This window comes from Vipera berus (genome assembly GCF_964194415.1).
Source record: "Vipera berus genome assembly, chromosome: 1".
Taxonomy (NCBI): Eukaryota; Metazoa; Chordata; class Lepidosauria; order Squamata; family Viperidae; genus Vipera; species Vipera berus.
Window position 1 is genome coordinate 28,017,087 of NC_138202.1, and position 21,260 is coordinate 28,038,346.

The window sequence follows — 21,260 nt, forward strand, 5'->3', positions numbered from 1 at the left end:
AGGTTCCCCCGCACATGCGTGCTAGTTGTTTCCGACTCTAGGGGCCGGTACTCATCTCCGTTTCAAAGCCGAAGAGCCAGCACTTGTCGGAGGACGTCTCCGTGGTCATGTGGCCGGCATGACTAGATGCCAAAGGCGCACGGAACGCTGTTACCTTCCCACCGGAGTGGTCCCTATTTTTCTACTTGCATTTTTACGTGCTTTCTAACTGCTACGTTGGCAGAAGCTGGGACGAGTAACAGGCGCTCACTCTGTTACGCGGCACTCGGGATTCGACCCGCCAAACTGCCGACCTTCTGATCGACTAGCTCAGCGTCCTAACCCACTGAGCCACCGCGTCCCTAATTCATGGTATACCTAGATGCTATTGCCTGTCTAAAAACAGGGAAACTGACAGCAAGTCAATCTCGGCAATAAGATGTAGTAGCCCAGTAACTTGTAAAATACAACTTTCTATATTCCATATTGCAGCTTTGGCAGTTGGGACATCATAACAACCTATAATTTAAGGAAACTGGATATTTTGTATAGAAAACAGAAGGGAAGAAAGTTATAAAAGATTAAGGAAAACAAACATGGTTAATGCAGATTTAGCCATTCTGCTAACTCTATCACCTTTTACAGCCATTCATCCATTGTGGGAATCAAAGTGTCCTTCCATTTTTACATTTGTGAGCTTTTGAGTCAGATGAATAACAGAATAACAGAGTGGGAAGGTGAACATGGAGGTCTTCTAGTCCAACCCTCTCATCAGGCAGGAGGTCCTATACATTTTGGACAAATGTTTGTCCAGTCTCATCTGAAAAACTTCCAGTGTTGGAGCATTCACAACATCTGGAGGCAAGTTGTTGCACTGATCACGGGAAGTATTATTACCGCTTTATAAAATCCTAGTAAGACCACACCTAGAATACTGCAACCAATTTTGGTCACCATATCACCAAAAAAATGTCGAAAGTATGGAAAAAATTCAAAGAAGAGCAACTAAGATGATCAAAGGCCTGGAGACTAAAACATACGAAGAATGGCTACGGGACTTGGGTTTGGCTAGTCTAAAGAAAAGAAGAAATAGGGGAGACATGATAGCAGTGTTCCAGTATCTGAGGGGCTGCCACAAGGCAGAGGGGGCCAGGTTGTTTACCAAAGCGCCAGATGGAAAGACAAGAAACAATGGTTGGAAACTGATCAAAGAGAGAAGCAACCTGGAATTAAGGAGAAACTTCCTGACAGTGAGGACAATCAATCAGTGGAACAGCTTACCCCCAGAAATCTTGGGCGCTCCATCACTGGAGATTTTTAAGAAGAGACTAGACATTCACCTGTCTGAGACGGTGTAGGTTCTCCTGCTTGAGCAGGGGGCTGGACTAGAAGACCTCCAAGGTCTCTTCCAGCTCTATACTATTTTAGTCTATTCTAACTGTCAGGACATGTTGTCCTAACAGTCAGGGAATAAGATTAAGAGATACTCTAGGTCAATCAAAAAGTAAATAAGGTGTGAACAGGTGTAGAAGAAATGGCAGAGCCTGGGGGTAGTGTCAAAAATGGGATCAGCCTAGAGCACAGGTGTCAAACTCGCCACGTGACGTGGCGTGGGGTACCGCAACTCTATTTGCTTTGCCAGAGCTGAGGTGGATGCGGTCTCCGCATAATGCAACCAGCCCACGGGCTGGCAGTTTGACACCCCTGGCCTAGAGTCTCTACATAGCTATAAGCGTACTAAGTCCAACCCACTATGAATTCCCATGACCCTTATCTAATGTCTAGTAGGTGCTAAGCATTAGTTGAGAATATTCCTCTGCATAGGCATAAGCAATATAGCTGTTTAATTGGAACTTCACTTGTGATCCTGGTCTTTTGCACCTGACAACTACCCTAAATATCATTTTGGGGTAAAAAGCATGATATAAATCTCCCCTTCCTTGAACTCTGTATGCCACTTGATCTAGCTTTCAGTTCATCCTTGCTTTGCCACCTAGATAGCACTTTCGAGAGATTCAGATATTGTTAACCATAGACTTACTTATAATATGTGGGAAAAGACTGATTTCTACAAGAGAAGGGAAAGCCCTACTCATAAGGAAGCAGAAAATAATATGCAGCCTTATATGCATTGTACAGCAAACCCCTCCAAAATTTAATAAAGCAATAAGTTACATTGATACTATACTGTACTGTACTGTACTGTACTATACCGTACCGTACCGTACCATACCATACTATACTATACCATACTATACTATACTATACTATACTCCTTTATAGCACCCCACATAGACATCACATTGCAAGCACTACTTCAGTGTGTGCTTGGAACACCTACTATACAGCTAGTCTTTGACTTATAAGCACAATGGAGATTGGAATTTCCATAATAAGTCAGTGAGTTATAAGTAACATTGCCTAGTTTTGGTAATGAAATGTCTGCAAGAAAACAACCAAACCCAGAGAGCACAAGGACTTATCGTTTTGAACAGACCTGATTTTATAACCATTTTTACCATGGTTGTTAAGTGAATCACATAGTTGTTAAGCAAACTCAGCTTCCCCAATTGATTTTGCTGATGGGGAAAGTTTTTATTTATTTTATTTATTTGTTTTTATAAACCGCCCTTCTCCCGAGGGACTCGGGGCGGTGTACAGAGTAAGATAGGCAACAAAACGAAACAGTATTGAAAAACAATAATCAAAACAAAACAAACTGGGACCCCAATTAGAGCTATCAGAGCTATCAGGCCAGGCCGGACTGCTGGAATAAGTAAGTCTTTAAGTCGCGCTGGAAGGTGCGGAGGTCGGGGGCCATCCGGATTTCAGTTGGTAAGCAGTTCCAGAGGGCTGGCGCACTCACTGAGAATGCCCTCCCCCTGGGCGCCACAAGCCGACATTCCTTGAGCGGTGGCACCCTGAGGAGGCCCTCTCTGTGGGAGCGCACAGGGCGGTGGGGTGTTGACATTGGCAGAAGGTGCTCCCGTAGGTAGTCCGAACCCATGCCATGTAGGGCTTTGTATGTCATTGTTAGCACCTTGAACTTCACACGGAAGGCAACCGGAAGCCAGTGCAGCGCACGGAGGAGAGGTGTGATATGGGAGTATCGGGAGGCTCCCAAAAGTGTCCGTGCCGCTGCACTTTGCACCAGTTGAAGCTTCCGAGTGGATCTCAAGGGCAGCCCCATGTAGAGAGCGTTACAGTAGTCTAGGCGAGAGGTCACAAGGGCATGGGTGACTGTACGTAAGGCATCCAGGTCCAGATAAGGCCGTAGTTGGCGCACCAGTCGAACCCAGGAGAATGCCTACAAAATTTTGCAACCATCATAAATGCAAATGGTTGTCAAGTGCGGGAATTGTGATCATGTGACCATGGGGGTGGTGCAAGAGTCATTGTTAACTTGAAGGATGGGTCATAACTCAATTTTCCGAGGCTGTCATGATTCCAAACTATTATAAAATGAACAGTTGTAAGTTGAGGACTACCTTGTATATAATACAGGTAGATAAGCTATATAAAAAAAATTCCAAGAAGTAATTTACTTCAGATAATATGTATGGCAATAATTACTAGGTTACTTCATTCAAAGGAAAGCAAATTTTTCTCAGAACACTGGGACAGAGAAAGTATATATAGTAGAATATCTCGGGTTCAGTCTCCAGCATCTTCAGTCAAGCATGCCAAGATCACTTTTCAATTCTGAAGGTTGATCATTGTAATCAGTATTAGATGAATTAATAGTCTGACTTGCTGGAAAGCAGCTTTCATTGTTATGTTTTGTGCTCAAATCTATTACATTCAAAATAAAGGAATATAAATTTAGTGTAAGGTGATGATAAAGTTTGAAAGCAAACTAAATGTAAATTTCAGTTGCTTGCTCATCACCTCATAGACATTATTTTTTCAGAATAATATTGAGAAATCTTCCTGCTGTTTTTATCTGAAAACAACAGTAATTACCTTCAAAATTGAGAAATTGTCTTAGATTTTATTGTAATGTAATTAATGGAGGGAGAGGTTTTTTAAAATTTTGTCTAGTGTATTTGGGCAGGGTATCTTTCTATTGACTAATTATAGTGATTCATGTCCTCTCTTAACCACAGGTTTAATTCCTGTTATGAATTGATTTTATCCCGATTTTGTGCCTGGGACTTCAAAGCATATGGCATCACTGCACTGAAAGTAAATCGTGTCGTCAGGGTGCACAATCGGATTTTGAGGCTGAATTTTGAAGAGAAATTCCAAAACTTTTTGGATAAAGAAGAGTTAAATGAGTCCATGTGAGTTAATTTTTTAAAAAATAATAATCAAAAATAGATAATTAATTGACTTTGGTTCTTTGTGCTTTTATTGAATGTGTTCTCTGTGTAATAAACCTATCTATCTGAAAAATGAATTTAGATTGCAGTGGACCTACTGTAAGGATGCATTCAACCCAATCAATATTATTATATGTGAGAGTAGGAATATATTGTGATTTTATGAATTTTGTGTTATTTTAGGAGTCTTATATGGGGCTTGAAATTTAGATGGTTTTTATTTATCTGGTCACCCAGTAATCTGCTTCATATTGATATTTATGCACATTATGAGCTGGAATAGGAATTTGTGTAAGAAAAGAGGTGCAAATCCTATAGGCTGGAGGCTAAAACATATGAAGAACAGTTGCAGGAATTGGGTATGTCTAGTCTAGGAAAAAGAAGAACTAGGGATGACATGATAGCAGTGTTTGAGGATCTGCCTAAAAGAAGAGGGGTTCAACCTGTTTTCCAAAACACCAGAAGGTAAGACAAGAAACAATGGATGGAAACTTAATCAAAGAGAAAAGTAACCTACAACTAAGGAGAAATTTCCTAACAGTGAGAACAATTAACCAGTGGAACAGCTTGCCTTCAGAAATTGTGGGTGCTTCATCACTGGAGGCTTTTAAGAAGTGACTAGACAGCCAGTCTCCAAAGGTCTAGGATGTCCTGCTTGATCAGTGGGCTGGACTAGAAGACCTCCAAGCTCCCTTCCAACTCTGTTATTCTGTTATCCTGCAATCTTGATTATTTTACCACGGAATAAAAAAGGAAGAGTTCCTATTATCTCATCAGAAATGATGCTGCTGTCAGAAACACTGCTGTTATGTTGTTCTTCATTGGCATATTGCTGCTCATCAGCCCAGTCCAATATATTTGATGAATCTGCTAAGTAAAATAATGAAAATGAGCAGTAGAGTTAAAGAATACCCAATACATGGCAATCAGTATATTTATAAAGCTTGAGGCACTTGATAGAACTAACAATTTATTATTTCATTAACTAGCATGGACCACACTCTAGCTGCTGCTTCAACATGTGCAGGGGTTATGATTCATAATAATATTATGTGATATGTTAGTTATTTCTATTTGTAAGGCAGTATTAAAAAGAGGAGATTTTTAATGTTAGGTGAATTAAAGGATTTCTACATTTACATTTTATACATTTTATAAAAATAAATAAAAAGCAATGTATAAAAGAAATATTAAAATATACTCAGTAGGACAAAACTAAAAGTTTAAGTAAAAAAAATACTCAACAGATATCCAAAATTACCAGATGAGTTTTTCAAGGGGAAAACTAAAAAGCTCCTTTGCCTTGGAACCTCTTGTCATATCATAAGTGATGGAGAAAGCTGGAAATCTGCTGAAAATGTTCCTTAAGAAAAAAAAGATTAAGTTCTTATTATGTATTATGTGCATCTTTATATGAAGGTGTTTTGTGTGATTATAAAAATGAAATTTGAATCTTTGGATGGTAATAATTCTGAACAGAGAAATGAGAGGGAATGAATGTTTCAACTTTTCTCTAAATAGTATTTCCTGGTTCAACATCCTTCAGGTTGCTTCTCATTCAAAAGGAAGGTTAATTATATGTTTGTTTCATTTTGTGAATGGCAGTGATATTTATTACTGTACAAGCTTAATGCAAAGTATATTTACAATAATTCTAGTGGCCAGTAGTTGTGTACCTAGCAATTAGGCATCTCTATAAGTATGTACACTGACAGAATTCTCCTAAAAGTATATCCCAAAGATGCTTTTTCACGAGACAACTGGACTTTCTTATTTTTCTTTGAAGACATTTCGCTTCTCATCCAAGAAGCTGCTTCAGCTCTGACTGGATGGTGGGGAATGGAAGGACTTATACTCCTTGCAGAACCCTATATGACCAAGCTGAAGGCCTGCCTACCAGCAAAGATGGGAAAGAAAAAGGACTAAAACACATCAAGGAACCCCTCAGAACTTGTTGCTATCCCAAGTGGTCCTTCATCAAATCCCAAAAAAAGACCCCGCGGGAGTTTCTCCATAACAGACAAAGAAGAAAACAATAAACGAAGCAACATTGTCATTCCATACATTGCAGGAATATCAGAAAAGCTCAGAAGGATCTTCAGCCAACACAACATACATGCACGCTTCAAACCCAAGAATACACTAAGGCAGAAGCTTGTCCACCCCAAGGATAAAACACTCAGACACAAACTGAGCAACCTGGTATATGCAGTACAATGCAGTGAGCCATGTACATATCTGTACATTGGGGAAACAAAGCAACCACTTCATAAACGCATGGCACAACATAGGAGAACAAACCCATCAGGACAAGATTCAGCAGTCCATCTGCACTTAAAAGATGAAGGCCACTCTTTTGAAGACATCAAAGTCCACATTTTGGACAGAGAGGACTGTTGTCAAAGAGGCCATCTATATCAAAATTGAACAGCCTTCTCTCAACAGGGGGGGAGGGGCATGACATCATCTATCTTCAGTCTACAACAGGCATGTCAAACTGCCAGCCCATGGGCCAGATGCATCATGACAAAAACGTGCCCTTCCCATTGTTGGCAATGGGGAAAAAGTTGCAATACGTTGTGCGACGTCACGTGACGTTGTGAGTTTGACATGCCTGGTCTACAACATAGTCCTTTCAAAGTTCCAAGAAGGCTCCACACCCATTTCCACTACTCAGGTGACTCAGATAAGCCTCCAGGTGGTATCAATCTCTCTAAAAGAATGCAAATGACCAGCTGTATGCAAGGAGTATAAATCCTTCCATTCCCCACCACCCAGTCAGAGCTGAAGATGTTTCTTGGATGAAAAGTGAAATATCTTCAAAGAAAAACAAAGTCCAGTTGCCTCATGAAAAAGCATCTTTGGGATAACTATGACCTGGATGACTGAGAATCTCCATAAATGTCCTAAAAGTATACTAACACAATTAAACATTTCAAACTTCTGCTCTTAATTTTCCTTTATGATTCAAAAAGCTAGCTGCTCCTTTCTCCCTCCTCCAACCTTTAATTACAGCACAGCGTAGGAATGTTGATATCTTTTCCTGCCTTGCCAAATTTATTATTGCCAATCCTTCTTAATCCATTATTTTCCAGTTTTCTAGCAGTAAAACCTGTTTTTGTTTTGCCACTATTTTACCAATCCTGTACTCTCATTTCTGCCCCTTTGCAAATTTCTTCTTGGTCTTCAGCTGCCTTAGGTTTCTTCCCAGTTTCTTCTTGTCCCTGCCTGTGGATCATCCACCTCCTTGCTCTTCCAATCATTGGTTCCTCTGGTCCACTCCCATTTGCCTGAACAGGTGGTTTAGGTGTTGGGAGAGACTGTGTGGGGTGGCAAAGTGGAATTTCCCAGTACCTTTTTGTTGAGTCTAAGACAAATATTGGCTCCACCTAGGAGAGATGTGATGATGATGGCTTTATCAATATTTATTAGCTATGGTAATACCATCATGCCTTTTTTGTAACTTGGAGCAAACAAGTTATCATTTGTAGGAAGCCTTGGTATAAGACTGGATAATAAATTAAATGAACCTTGATCTTTTCTAGCGGAATAACTGTGAGTCAAGGATTTGATGATTATGTCCCTTACTGTTCAAAAATTTGTTTTAAAATGTGTTTTTTTTTTGGTTTCTCTTCCTGTCTCCCCCTTTCCAGAAACTTCAAGAAGATATTGGAGTACCTCTTCTATGTATCTCCCCCTGAAATACCCTTGAAAAAAAAGCAATTAATCCAAATTATGGAAGACGGTTTTGAGGAAGCCAAAACAGTAAGTAGAAGTTCCGAAACATAACACTCTTTTTTCCTGTTTATGTCTTCCTATTAGGGAGCATTTTATACAAAAATTATCTGAATAATCAAATGCATCATGTAACAGTGCAGATAAGGGACTGATTAAGGATGAATTGGTACTTCCTTTATTAAAAAGAAACAAAATACCTTCCTATATAGGGAAAGAAAAGAAACATTAATGAATAATAACATTGTTCCAACATGCTTCATAACTTGCTTTGCCACCTCTAGGCAAAGTGTTGTTTTATATTGGGTAACATTCACATTATTTATGAAATGATACAGTCTTAAGGAGGTTTGTGCCATACCACATGTTCTTGAAGATTTTTATATTATTTATATTTCAAACAATTATGCCTCTAGGAAATCCCAGTTGTGTGCATTAAAAAAGCAGATTTTTGCAGTCTAAATAAATTATGCAAATTCCTATTCTTACATATTTCTTTTATGATAATTAAAGAAATACATAAAACTAATCATGCAACCACTCTATTTTCCTCCATATGCAACTACATATACTTCTTGACTTACAACAGGTCACTTAATAACCATTGAACGTTTTGATTCCCCCCCCTCCCCAAAAGCTACTTATGACCTAATTCTGGAATTACTGTAGCTATACGTGCACACAGACACACACAGACACACACACACACACACCAATCACACGACCACATTTTGGGTTGCTTGACAACTAGTTCACCTTTACAGCCTGTTGCAATATTTAGAAGGTTTTTGGCTGATTTCCTACATTTTTGGCCAGTTTTCAGCAAAAAAACACCCAGAGGAGTACATTGATTTGCTTAACAGTTGCTGCAGTCACTTAACACTTAACCAAGATCCCTTCCAACTCTTATTGCTCTGTATCTCAGCGCCATAATAGCTAGAAATCTGAAAAATAAAGGAAGTGAATTGTTAATCAATAGTAAATCTTTTTCATTTTTAATGTAGAAGTGCTACAAACAGAAAGATCACACTCTGTAATCTAGCATTTGTCAGTTTTCTCATCTGTTCTTCTGTTGTGCTTATCTATTCCACATGCTCACAATGCTTGTTAATTTTAAAACAATTAAATATTTGGAAAGCTCTGTGTGAGGCAGTGACATTCAAATTGGTTGGTTGTTGGGTTTCTTTGTTTGTTTTATTTTGTTAATTTAGGAAAATGGAGTCCTTTTACTCTCAAACAGTCTAAGTATCTGTGAACATCCAAGAATTGAATATCTACAAAAACAATCCCAAAGTAAAGGAGATTTTGAGGAGTCAATCAGATATGGTAATCTCTAAGATGTTCCTGTATGAATTTAAACATAGTTTTAACAATGATTTATTTAAATTAAATAAAAGCATCCAAAACTCAGTAGAGAGTCAGTTAATTAGTACAAGCAGTGTGCAGATTTTGATACTGGTGGAGTGCCCAGTGGTGCATTATTTACAATGACTGGAGTTGTATAAAATAAAGATGGGGTATGAATCCATTAATAAATGAATCGTATAGGAAAAGTCCTATTGATCGTGTCGTAGATGTCTACATCGCACAGTGGCAATCTAGATGCATTTTAGAAGTTACAGAATTGACTTTTTCCAGTGTGGTTTCTCAATAATAAGTATTGAGAGCACCTTGTGCTTCAGGAAATAGTAAACCACTATCGGTACCGCTAGTCTTAGCTTAAATATGCCAATTAGAACCAAAATGTCTGTTGCTAAGCAATGTGTCACACTTAGTGACAGCAGTTCAGGCATTCCCAGTTCTTGTTATTAAGCTATTGACCAGGATCATTAAGTGAGAGCCACACATGATCACAATTTCCAATTTACTGCTGGCTTCCCCATTGACTTTGTTTATGAGACGCTGGAGGGAAAGTCGCACATTTATGTGATCACAGGATGCAGTGATGATCGGAAAACTGGACCAGTTATAGAACATTTGGATCACATGAGTGCAGGGGCACTGCGATGGCTGGAACTTGGAGGATTAGTCATGAGTACCTCTTGTTGAGTGCCATTAGTAGTTCAAATATTTGCTGAATGAGTAGTTGTTCCTGAGGATTTCTGTATAGTAGCCACTGCTCCTCCCTGAACTGTTCAGTCAGCTTTTAGCACCATCCAAATTGGTTGCCATTAACATGACTGCTGGCAAGAAACCCACAGTATTTCTCTGTGAATCCTAAATCTCCCTGCATTTAGTTTCAGTGAATGACCTCAAATTCTCATAGGGAAAGAGGATTTAGCAAGGTGAGTACACATTTATGGCCTCATGTTTTCCAACTGGCTCTGTTCTTTTGAAAGTCTATATTGATTTGTATCCAAGTTAGAAATGTAAGTTGTGGTGGTTGTTCTGGAAACACTGGATACTGTGTTGAATAGCTTACCATTTCACATATTAATAACGCTAAAATATATGTTAACGTTTTGACTGAGTAGGAAGCAGGAAGCTTTTTAAACACAATTTTAAGTGTTTAGATGTGTTCCATTTCGCTTGTTTGGAACTTTCCAATAGCTCGAGTTTATAAATAAGACCTTTTATTCATTTCTCAGGGAAACTTATAATTGCCAAAGTCTTTCTTGGGCATAGTGCTGAAGCCCTTGATACAGATCCAGTCACCCCAGCCAGCTATCCTGGGATCGATAGTGTATACAAGCCTCGCAGATCATCTCAAAACAGCCCTCATACATCCACCAACAGGACTGTGGAACCAGACAAAGCCAAATGTGAGTTAGTGGCTGCAGCTGAAGTTCCATCTCTTCAGCTTCTTCAAGATGTTTTGGTATTGAAAATTAATAATAAGCATGATTGATTTATATGTGCAGGTATATAAAGACTTAGAAATTGTTCTTATTTCTAAGTTGGAGAACTTGGCAGTGGAATCAACATTGTACAACAATTTCTAGGACATCTCTGTTCTTTTCAGAGTAGATAAGCGTCCCTCACTTTATTCATTTCTACCCCTTGTGATTAAAGATTAATTTTTAAAAGAATGTAAAGACAACACTGCATATTTCCCAAAAGATTTGAAAAGATCTCTTCCTCCCTAAGAAGAAAGTATAGCATGAATAACCACCAGGTGGCAATCTAATCACACATATGCATGCTAAATTCAAACGAAGACCCCAAAAAGCATTTAAAATATATTTTCAGCCCAGTCTTCATTGTCCTGCAGTTTGGTCACAGTTACTTAGGATAAACAGTCCTAAGAGTGGCTTACTGTCGCCTGCATTTAAGAAAACAGATGGAATCAGGCTATAATAAGGAAATAGTTCACCAAGATTTTTTTCACATACTGGTTCTGTCATGGCAGAGCAATTTCATGTTTTATTCTGGCAGTAAATATCAAGAACCAAGCACCAAGAATTCTAGATACTGAAACTTTAGAAGCATTTTTGTATGGTGAGCTTCAAAATTTTGAAACAACTTCTGTAGCTTGCCATGCATCTCAATGTACTCTGTTTGTTAATTTTATCTGTATGTTATTAATTACTATGTAATTTATAATTTTATAAAAATTATATATTATATATTACATATTATATATTAGATTTAGATTTAGATTTTTATTAGATTTATATACCGCCCTTTCCCGAAGGACTCAGGGCGGTTTACAGGGCATTACATATTATATATTATATATTACATATTATATATATATATTACCTACATGTCGTTGATTTTTAGAGCCAGGTTGGTCTAGTGGTTAAGTCCCCAGGCAACAAACCAGGAAGGCTGTGAGTTCAGGTCCAGCCTTAGCCATGAAAGCTATCTGGATTACTTTAAGCCAGTTGTTCTCTCAGCCCAACTCACCTCACAAGCTTGTTGTTGTGGAGAAAATAGTTGTGTATAAAAGTAATAAAGGCGGGATATAAAAATAAAATAAATAAATTACATCTCCCAGCCAGAAGTTTTCATCTAGGGATTCTTTGAATTCTAATAAAAATATCCCCGTTAACCTCTCCTAACTTACATTGTCTGTATAAAAGTAAAAACAAACGAGAACCATATTGTGTCCTTTCTCTTAGCTTCTGAAACATGTTCTGTGGAATACAAAAATTGTGACTGTAGCCTCCGACAGTGTGAATGGTTTGTGTTTGATCATGAGGTTGTTTTGCCAGAGTACGTCATTGAATTTGAGTACATCACACAGGTATGGAATGTCCATTAACTATCAGTTCACTAATTATCATTTCATTTATAGAATTAATTAGATTATGTTGTCATATACAAAGTTCCATTTTTCCCCAACTGTTTTATCCATCAGTCTTCCCCCAAATAAATCTGGTTTCAATTGCATCTTAATCTTTAAAATCTGTATTATTATATATAATGGTGTACAAAATTTTCACATCAACCAAGCAAATAAAAAATATGTTGTGGTTTTTTGTACAGGTCAAAGTAGAGGCTTTGTTCTCCTCACCCAACAATGTGATTGGAGAGGATGGAAGGCGAAATTCAGCAGGCTTTGTGCTTTCTCGGGATCTCCAACATGATGATGAAGTGTTAAGCATGGAGCCAATAATTAAGCCCAAGCCCAAAATTATTTGCTTGGATGAAAAAACTGTGATGGCAATCTCAAAGGCCAACGTTTATAGTCAGATTGTTGTGAGTAGCTTTTTTCATCTGCTTTGTTACACAGTGAAAATTAGATTCTGCCTTTCCCCACCACTGAGTCAAAGTTTATCCAGTGCCCTGAATTGAAAGAAAAGCATATACCGTAGTATTGACATTAAATTTACTGCCCCTGTTGCTACTGGTTATCTTGGCTATATTGCTTCTATTTCCAGTCATTGCCAATCACCTGATTTCTTTCCAAGGTAGTAGATGGGAAAGGCTAATGCTTTTGCATTTTGAGATGTCTTTGAAAGGAATATGGAGAAAATGCTACTGTAACAGTGGTGCAACAAAGGAACTTAAGTCTGTCTCATTAATGGACTGGGGATAAAATATAGGAAATACGGAGATTTCACAAAATAAATATGTTTGGATCATGTTTAGATGAAAGGGGGAAAAGGTCTCACAAGAAAACAATCTAATAGATTAATCTAATTTCTTGCAATACTGCGTGCCTCTGCTGAGCCGATAAGTTCTGGCACAATAGGTATGTTTGGGTGCCTTCCAAGAAACAATGTTCCTAATGGCACCCGAAGAGTACAATTTGTCTGTTGCCGTATGCCCTCCTTACAGAACATCATTCTCCCAGAGTTCTGGATAACCCTGACTTCTGTCTTCCACAAGGCCCTAAAGACCTGGCTCTTTCCCTAAGCATTGAACTGGATGATGGAATGAACTCATGTAGAGTGCAGAACACCTGTTCAGCATATGTGTTGGTTGGTTTGTTGCCATCTATTATTTTTACTTAATTATTTTGTTTTTATGCTCTGATAGTATACTAGATAGCATTGTATTTTTAATTCCTGGTTTTATTGTTTCTTCAAATTGTAAATTGCCCAGAGTCATTCTTACAAATTGGACAGCCCTATCAATCAATCAAATATTACAGTAACAGCAGCGGAGATATTTTTCAACAGCATGATATGAGTCGTGTAGTTCTGGTTGTTTTCAAACAACATGGCTCTGAAAGCTTTATACAACACTCAACCGTCATCCCTTAAATACTAAAAGATCAGTAAACAATCCCTGTTTTCCTGCTAATATAGGTTCTGAATCTACATGGAAACCGGCTTACCAAACTCCGAGATATCTCCAGACTCACTGGACTTCGCAAGCTTATTATCAGTTTTAATGAATTTACTTGTTTAGATGATGTTTACCACTTGGTAAGAAAAATACTTTTTTCATAAAAAAATTTTAAGGCTTGGGTAAATACCCCTCCCTCTCTATTCTGGAGGACAAAATTATGGGGTGGGAGGGTGGGGAAGTTCAGTATTTGGGGGGAGGTGAAATGGGGATGAAAACAGAGTAGCAACACCAAGGAATGTTTTTTGCTTATCTTTCCCCAAAATTCTTTTATGGATAAAACAGCAACATGATTCCATGTATTTGCAAGTGACTTTTGGTGAAGGAAAATTGCTTTTGCTGAGTATGAGTCTGGAATATGCGCCCAAACTGGAAGATGGATATTGTGTTTGATCTCCTTGTCCTAATTATCTACAATATAACATCAAACCTGTTATTCCAAAATCCATTCTTTTGCTGCACAATCACCCCAAAATTATATATTTTAAAAATGTTGTTCAGGAGAGGTTATGTCAGCTCGGATCCAGCATCCAGCAGCAATTCCCCTCACAAAATCTGTCTTCCTTGCCAGCAAAAGTCAACAAGTTGTCAGCTTACCATAGTGCTTACAGGAAGTATCAAGAATCCAGTAATTCCTGAAAGCAAGAGCCAATATGGTGTAGTGATTAAAGCATCAGGCTAGAAACTGGGAGTTTGTAAGTTCTAGTCCTGCAGTAGGCATGAAGCCAGGTGAATGACCTTGGGTCAGTCATTCTCTACCCTAGGAGGGAGTCAATGGCAAATCACTTCTAAAAAAAACCTTGCAAAAATCTACAGGAATTAGTCCAGGCATTTACTAGCAATAAAAAGAAAAACTGACTTGAAGGCAGCCCCACCCCACCACATCCCACCAACCTTTTGGAATGCAGTGTGTTCCATTTATTACAATGTCCACTTTAAATATATTTTCTTCTAATTTATACCCATTGTTTCTAGAATAACTTGCCTTATATTTTATGATCATCCTTCACATACTTAAAGATAGCTCTTGGGTCTCCTGGCAGTCCTCTCTTCTTAAGACTAAATATGCTTCATTCCACATTTTCCTCCAGTCTCTTAATTAAATAAATAGTTATGAATTGCTGGTAAAGTTAAGTTAGCTAATTTAAAAAATTAATTGCTATCCATCTGCATATGCCAACCATTTTATCATACACGGAAATACATTATATGCAAACAATATTCCTCTTTTATTCGTATAGCAGAGATAGCAGGAAAAGTGGATAAAAATCATAATAGAGATGGGTTAAAAGAAACATTGGGAGGGAAAGAAAAGTGAAGTATGGCTGAGAGAAGAGTTAACAGGAAGAAAGGGAAATAAAAGATATGAAAGCTATGTTTGTTCATGACAAAAAAAATGAATTTACCATCGCCTTTGAATACTGCTTTATAGCCTAACCTGGAATATTTTGATGCCAGCCATAACCGTGTCATAACCCTTGAAGGCATTAGAGGATTAAACAAACTGAAGTATTTGGACTTGAGCTGGAATCAGCTGAAAAAGCCAGCAGAAGAAATTGGCGTCTTACGTAAACATACACCAGTGTTGCTCAGTTTGGATATCAGGCATAATCCATGGCATAAGGTACATTTCAGTCAGCTGCAGTTGTTACTGCATTGCATGTAAGTCTGCTTTAATCAGAGTTTATTTATTGGATCATGGCCACTCAATTTCCCAAAGACCGAGTTGCTTACAATATTTTAAAAGGCAATAATTTGGAGAAAAGTGACCATATAGTCAAGGCGCATAACACTCCCCACACCAAAAAAAAATGACCAAGGCTACACAAAGCCTAACTTCAAGTCTGGGAAAAGAGCCAGGTAATAAGAAACTTCAGGAAAAATTGAAGGATTAGAGCAGGGATCTTCAAACTTGGCACGCTGGCTGAGGAATTCTGGGAATTGAAGTCCACAAGTCATAAAAGAGCAAAGTTTGAAGACTCCTGGATTAGAGCCACATGTATCTCTGGATGGGTGGTATGTGCTATTCCAAAGGATAGGGGCTGTGGCTGTAAACAGAAAGTTTCTTCCTTGGTGTAAGACAAGGTAACATCTTCACATTGTCATGAATGCAATCATTTCTGGGACTCCTGCCTACTACTCCTAGAACAGGGGTGTCAAACTGCGGGCCCACGGGCTGGACGCATCACAAGGAAACCGTGCCCACCCCATTGCCGGCAATGGGGAAAAAGTTCCAATACGTTGCACGACGTCATGTGACGTCACGAGTTTGACATGTCTGTTCTAGAAGAACAGTGGTCTTAAAAAGTCTTTTACAATTGGAAACATTCAGCGCGTGACCACAAAGTAGAGGATTTGCACTTCAGCAATCAAGGCAATCAGTAGCTCTTTAAAAGAAGTTTATGTTGGTCCAACTTCTCGTGTTATCAGTTTCCATCATAAAATGCAGCTTTGAGCAGATTACAGGACCCATGCAGCACTTTGCCCCTTGGCTGGTAATTTTAAGTTGCACAATTTTTGTCTTATTTAAAATAATGTAAGACTAAAATAGGTGTATCAAGCCTATACCAATGAATGTTTCAGCTCCCATCCATTTCTGAAGACAGAAGAATTTTAAATGTGTGGTTCCGGAAGTGATATTTCTAATAAAATGTCGAAGAGGCATTCAAAATAATGTGACATAGAATCTGAAATAACATTGTTTTGAAACAGTGACGTTAATAGGGGAAGGCTGTTTGAAAAACTATGGTGTAAGCAGGCCATAGAGCAATAGGGAGACAGAAGGGGGGGGGGGAAAGCAAGCTGTGGAAGTGGCCTGAAACTGATTACTCCAGGCAGAGGTGGTCATTGAATAGTTTGAAATTAGAACGGCAGCATCCCATTCCCTGTTTTTCTTCTCCCAAAGCCAGCCTCTATGCGCCTGAGTGTGATTGGTCAGTTGAGAGCTCTGAGGCACCTGGATGGAATTTTGATTACTGGGGAAGAGGCAGCAGCTGCTAATCAATATATAGCAGACTCCAAAATCACCGAGGTTTGATGGTTCTTTGTTTCTTAAAGTGATAACTGTACATTGATTACATTGTAGGCAAATTGAAATGTAGTTTTAAGTATGATCGTTGTTACTGCTATTTTTAAAAATGCAAGATTTTTTTATGACCTCTTGGAAAACCTAATATAATATGCCTTGAGCTTTATTAACTGGGTTAGCACTTAACTGACATATCTTTCTCAGTATTATTTGAAAGAATACGTTGGAATCACTCATCCTATAATTCTCTTGCTGACTCAGAGTTACTTTACGCTTCAAGATTGCGTAATTGCTTTTTTAGGAATATTAGACTTTATGGACATTTAAGCAGTGCTTTTTTTGTAAAAGAAAAAGGTGCCAGAACTCACACATGTCATACAACCCGCCTTGCCTATCCTACAAGGTTCCATCCAAAAAAGGTGCCGGAACTCCGTTCTGAGCGTTCTATGACAAAAAAAGCCCTGCATTTAAGGTATTCTTGGAGTCAAATATTCACAAAATAACAAACCATTTCAGAAAATTACTCCCTTTTAGTGTCTGTTCATAGGACCACCATTTGTAATCTCAAAACTGAGATACGTAACTATACCGCTCAAAAAAATAAAGGGAAGAGAAGATAAGACATCCTACTATTAAATACAGTACATTGTGTTGTTTAAGTGTTCCCTTTATTTTTTTTGAGCAGTATAGAAAGCAAAAACCCTTTGAGATAAAGGGGGAAGAGATTCATTGGTGGAGAATTTTATTATACTTCACAGACAGAACTGTAGGCAGAGTTAACAGTATATATAATAACTGTGCTTTAATGCAAAAAATGCCACTGGAAATAACTAAATTGTGTAATCTTGTAATTTAAATGTGCAACGTATGCTTTTATTCTAATGTACCATTTAATCTGATTGTCTTTATTTTCCAGATGTCTCTGATAGAGTATTCTCGGACAGATCAGGAGAAGCTGCATGTCCTTAGTATCTTGCCGTATGCCAAAATCTTGAGTCAGATAAGCAGTAACAAAGTGGATGTATGCCAGAACAACTGGCATTCCAGTGTAAGGAGTGTGGAGGGAAAGTGGGACGTCCACTACACAATACTTCCTTTTGTTAATATTCCACTCCCTCCTACTTCTTTCTCCCAATTTCTATTAGGTGGAATAATTTGACATTCACACTATTATCTTTTGGCTGGATGCCACATGTTTTGCTCTTGTGTTCACTTACTACATTTGCTTTTTTACTTGTAATTTTAATTCTTTGTGTAATACACCTATGTCCTTCCCTCCCAAAAACTCTAGCAAAGTGCACGTGTGTTATCCATTTTTATTCTCATAATAGCCTTCTGAGGTAAATTAAGCTTTAAAAAAATGGACTAATCAAGGGTCTTCCTCAGCCAATGTCCAATAGCTCGATGATAATATTACATTGGCTGATTCTTGCTCTGCTATCCTCTAACTTCTTGGAAAACCAGGGAAACGTTGGTGGCAAAAATAGGATGTGTGGGAGATGAAAGGAACTAATGAAGAAGGCAGAATAGCTGCAGTGGAGGCTGGCTAGTTAATGATTAGCCAGAAGGGGATATGCCATACCATCCAACATTCCCAAAGCACTCCCCACCCCAATTCCCATTATATTATAGTTTCTGTTATAGTTGCTTAATGTTTGTTACAGAGTGAGTTGTGTGTGGCTCTTTTCCCCCAGATTACTGTGTTAGATCTGGATAGCCAGCATCTCTGCAAAATCAGTGGGTTAGAACAATTAGAGAATTTGCGATGGGCATCATTCAGCAACAATAATCTCACTAAAATAGAAGGTTTAGATCGTTGCCTTAATCTGGAGGAACTCACATTAGATGGAAACTGCATTGTAAACCTTGAAGGTAATATATTTCTGTTTTTAATTCTGTACAGCTGTACTTAGGGGATAAACATAAACTAGACTTTGCTTCTAGACGGCTTTTACCTGAAAACTTACACAGCTCTGATTTATGTCAATGTTTCCATTTCTCCAAAAGACAGCTCTAGTCCTGGTCTGTGCATTTTTTGTTTGTACTATATGTTATCTTTCTTTGATGGCTGGGGATGGAGGTGGGGATGGCATCTTATGCATTCTATAACCAGTGTCATTTTGAAAAGTGGTATCCAACTACTTAAACTAGTGTGAAATGTAGCAATCTACTAGACAGTTTATTTTATGCATTTTCCTTCACATGAAATCTGAGTAGGCTCCCACTCTTCTTATTTGGAGCTTGCCAGTGCGATAAATCATATTAACCTGGAGCAAGGAACAAATACATCACAGGTTTTATATGCAGTACACAGAATCTTTTCAGTGGCTGCACAAAGATTATGAATTTTCTTCCTACTAGAACAGCATTAAGGACTTTCATTCAACATCATTTAAAGTTCTTGAGTGGAATACAGGGATTATCTGCAAAAGGGGGTATAAGGAGCATGAAATGGTGTTTAAAAGTATAGCAAATTAGGGCTTCCGGTGGCGACGCGACGCCGAAGACAGCCGTTTTCGGGCTGCCCGCTCCGCAGCTGTGTTTTTCCATCGTAAACAGCGCCGATCAGCTGTTTAGATGGATTTGAAGCCCCCTCCTCGGGAGAAGAGGAGGGGGTGAGGCCCCAGGTAGGGGTTGAGCTCTCCGGGGCCGCCTGAGCTGAGAGTTTGGGCGGCTGAAGGATTGAGCCCCCCCGAAGCCTGGGTTGCTCCGAGCTGCGCAGCGCCCCTGCTCCGGGATTTATGGAGCAGAGCCAGGCGTTAGCAACCACCCCTGCCAAAAGGAAATACTTTTGATTGTCAAGATGCAGGCAGAGCGGTACAGGAGGTCAAGGTGATGTGGACTCTTATCTTTACTCTCTAGCTCAATGGATTTTATAGCTTTAAAGTGAAAGTGCGCAATAAGTGAAAGTGGGGGAAGATGGCGGCTAAAACTTCTAAAGCTCTTCGGAGTGCGGGGTCTTCCCTGGTGCAACAGACCTCATTGCAAGCTTTGCTTCCTCCTGCACCTCCTCCGGCATTGACGCTTAAGGATTTACAAGATGCTCTTGGAAAGCATTCACAATTGATGTCTGACATGATGGATGAAAAGCTGAAAAAGTTGGAGGAGAAACTGGAGAAGAAGATGGAAGAGAAGTTTAGAGCAATGAGGGTGGACATGTTGTCTATGATTGAATCTGTAGCTGAATGTGTGCAACAGCTGGATGAAAAAGTGAAGGATCTCAGTCAAAAGAACTCTATATTAGAAGCAAAGGTATCAGAAAATGAAAATATAAGGGATAAAATGGACGGAGAATTGAGCCTTGCTCAGTATCATCAGATGCAGTATGCTATTAGAATCAGGGGTTTAAAGGAGAACTGTAAAGAAGATTTAAAGCAGCTGATTTCTGAGGCTCTGGAAGGGGTATTGGGCCAGCCAGCATCTGAAATTGAGGGAAATATGGACAAAATTTTTCGTGTTAATTCATGGATTGCAAGACAAAGGAAGTTACCCAGAGATGTGGTGGTCTATTTTACAAAGAGAGTAATTAGAGATGAAGTTATTCAAGCTGCCTATGATACTAAACTGGTAGTGGCTGAGCAAGAAGTCTTGGTTTTAAAAGAGATTCCTCCGAAGATTTTAAGGAGAAGGAAAGATTTTGCATTTTTAGTACAGGAACTTAAGAAATGTGATATTAAGTTTAGATGGGAGATTCCAGTTGGACTGGTGGTGACGCATGAAGGTAAAAGACATCGTCTGGTTACTGTGGCCCAGGCACGTGATTTTTATAGCAATGTGTTAAAAGCAACCCCCCTATCATTTTTGGAAGCTGTTAAGGGATACGGCGAGGGAAAGCTTCAAGATGTTGCAGACAGACAGATAGAGGATAATGGTGTTGGAGGGGATCAAGATACAGTTTCATTGGATGTTGCAGGAGGCCAGAGGAAGACCCGTGCCGCCCTAAGAAGAGCGAGACGAGAGCAAGAGCAAGACCAGCAGATAGTTATGGAATCTCCAAAGTGTATTTACAGTGAAGATGTGGGAGGGGCGCGGTCCAAAGAAGTTTTGGGGGTCATGACAGACGTGCTCCAAAGGTTTTGGGGCGTTAAGATTGCTGATTAAATTTTAAATTAGTATCTTAATGGATTAAATTTATCATAGAGGAGAAAGTTTTTTTTTTATATTTAACACAATTTAAGATGGATGTTATTTGCTTTTTAGAAAAGTATATTAGGGTTATGGACTAAAAGTGTGTGTTGAACTAAGAATGGGTATACAAGCTCCTAATTAACAACAAGTTGTCTTACAGACTGCTTAACCCTTTTTTTTTACTCTTTTTATTTGAACTCAAGGATGACTTGGAACTGCGAGACATTTGGTGTGATACATGCAAGAATTATTTTTGATTATGGTTTAGTTTGGTTGGAGATTATTAAGGTTAATAGATAGGCGCTTTTGGCGCGTAACTGAGAATTTGT

General features: G+C 38.8%; 1 protein-coding gene across 1 annotated transcript in view; it reads left to right on the top strand.

Moving 5' to 3' along the window:
* LRRC9 (leucine rich repeat containing 9) overlaps positions 1–21,260 on the top strand; it is a gene marked incomplete at both ends in the record, with an annotated part of 58,075 nt that overhangs the window by 13,072 nt on the left and 23,743 nt on the right. Inside the window, 11 exons of the mRNA XM_081314559.1 lie at positions 4,086–4,262; positions 7,955–8,066; positions 9,248–9,362; positions 10,625–10,798; positions 12,101–12,225; positions 12,468–12,680; positions 13,736–13,855; positions 15,208–15,399; positions 16,681–16,806; positions 17,720–17,851; positions 18,498–18,675. Of these exons, the coding sequence (XP_081170685.1) occupies positions 4,086–4,262; positions 7,955–8,066; positions 9,248–9,362; positions 10,625–10,798; positions 12,101–12,225; positions 12,468–12,680; positions 13,736–13,855; positions 15,208–15,399; positions 16,681–16,806; positions 17,720–17,851; positions 18,498–18,675 (1,664 nt within the window). The remainder of the gene's footprint in view (positions 1–4,085; positions 4,263–7,954; positions 8,067–9,247; positions 9,363–10,624; positions 10,799–12,100; positions 12,226–12,467; positions 12,681–13,735; positions 13,856–15,207; positions 15,400–16,680; positions 16,807–17,719; positions 17,852–18,497; positions 18,676–21,260) is intronic.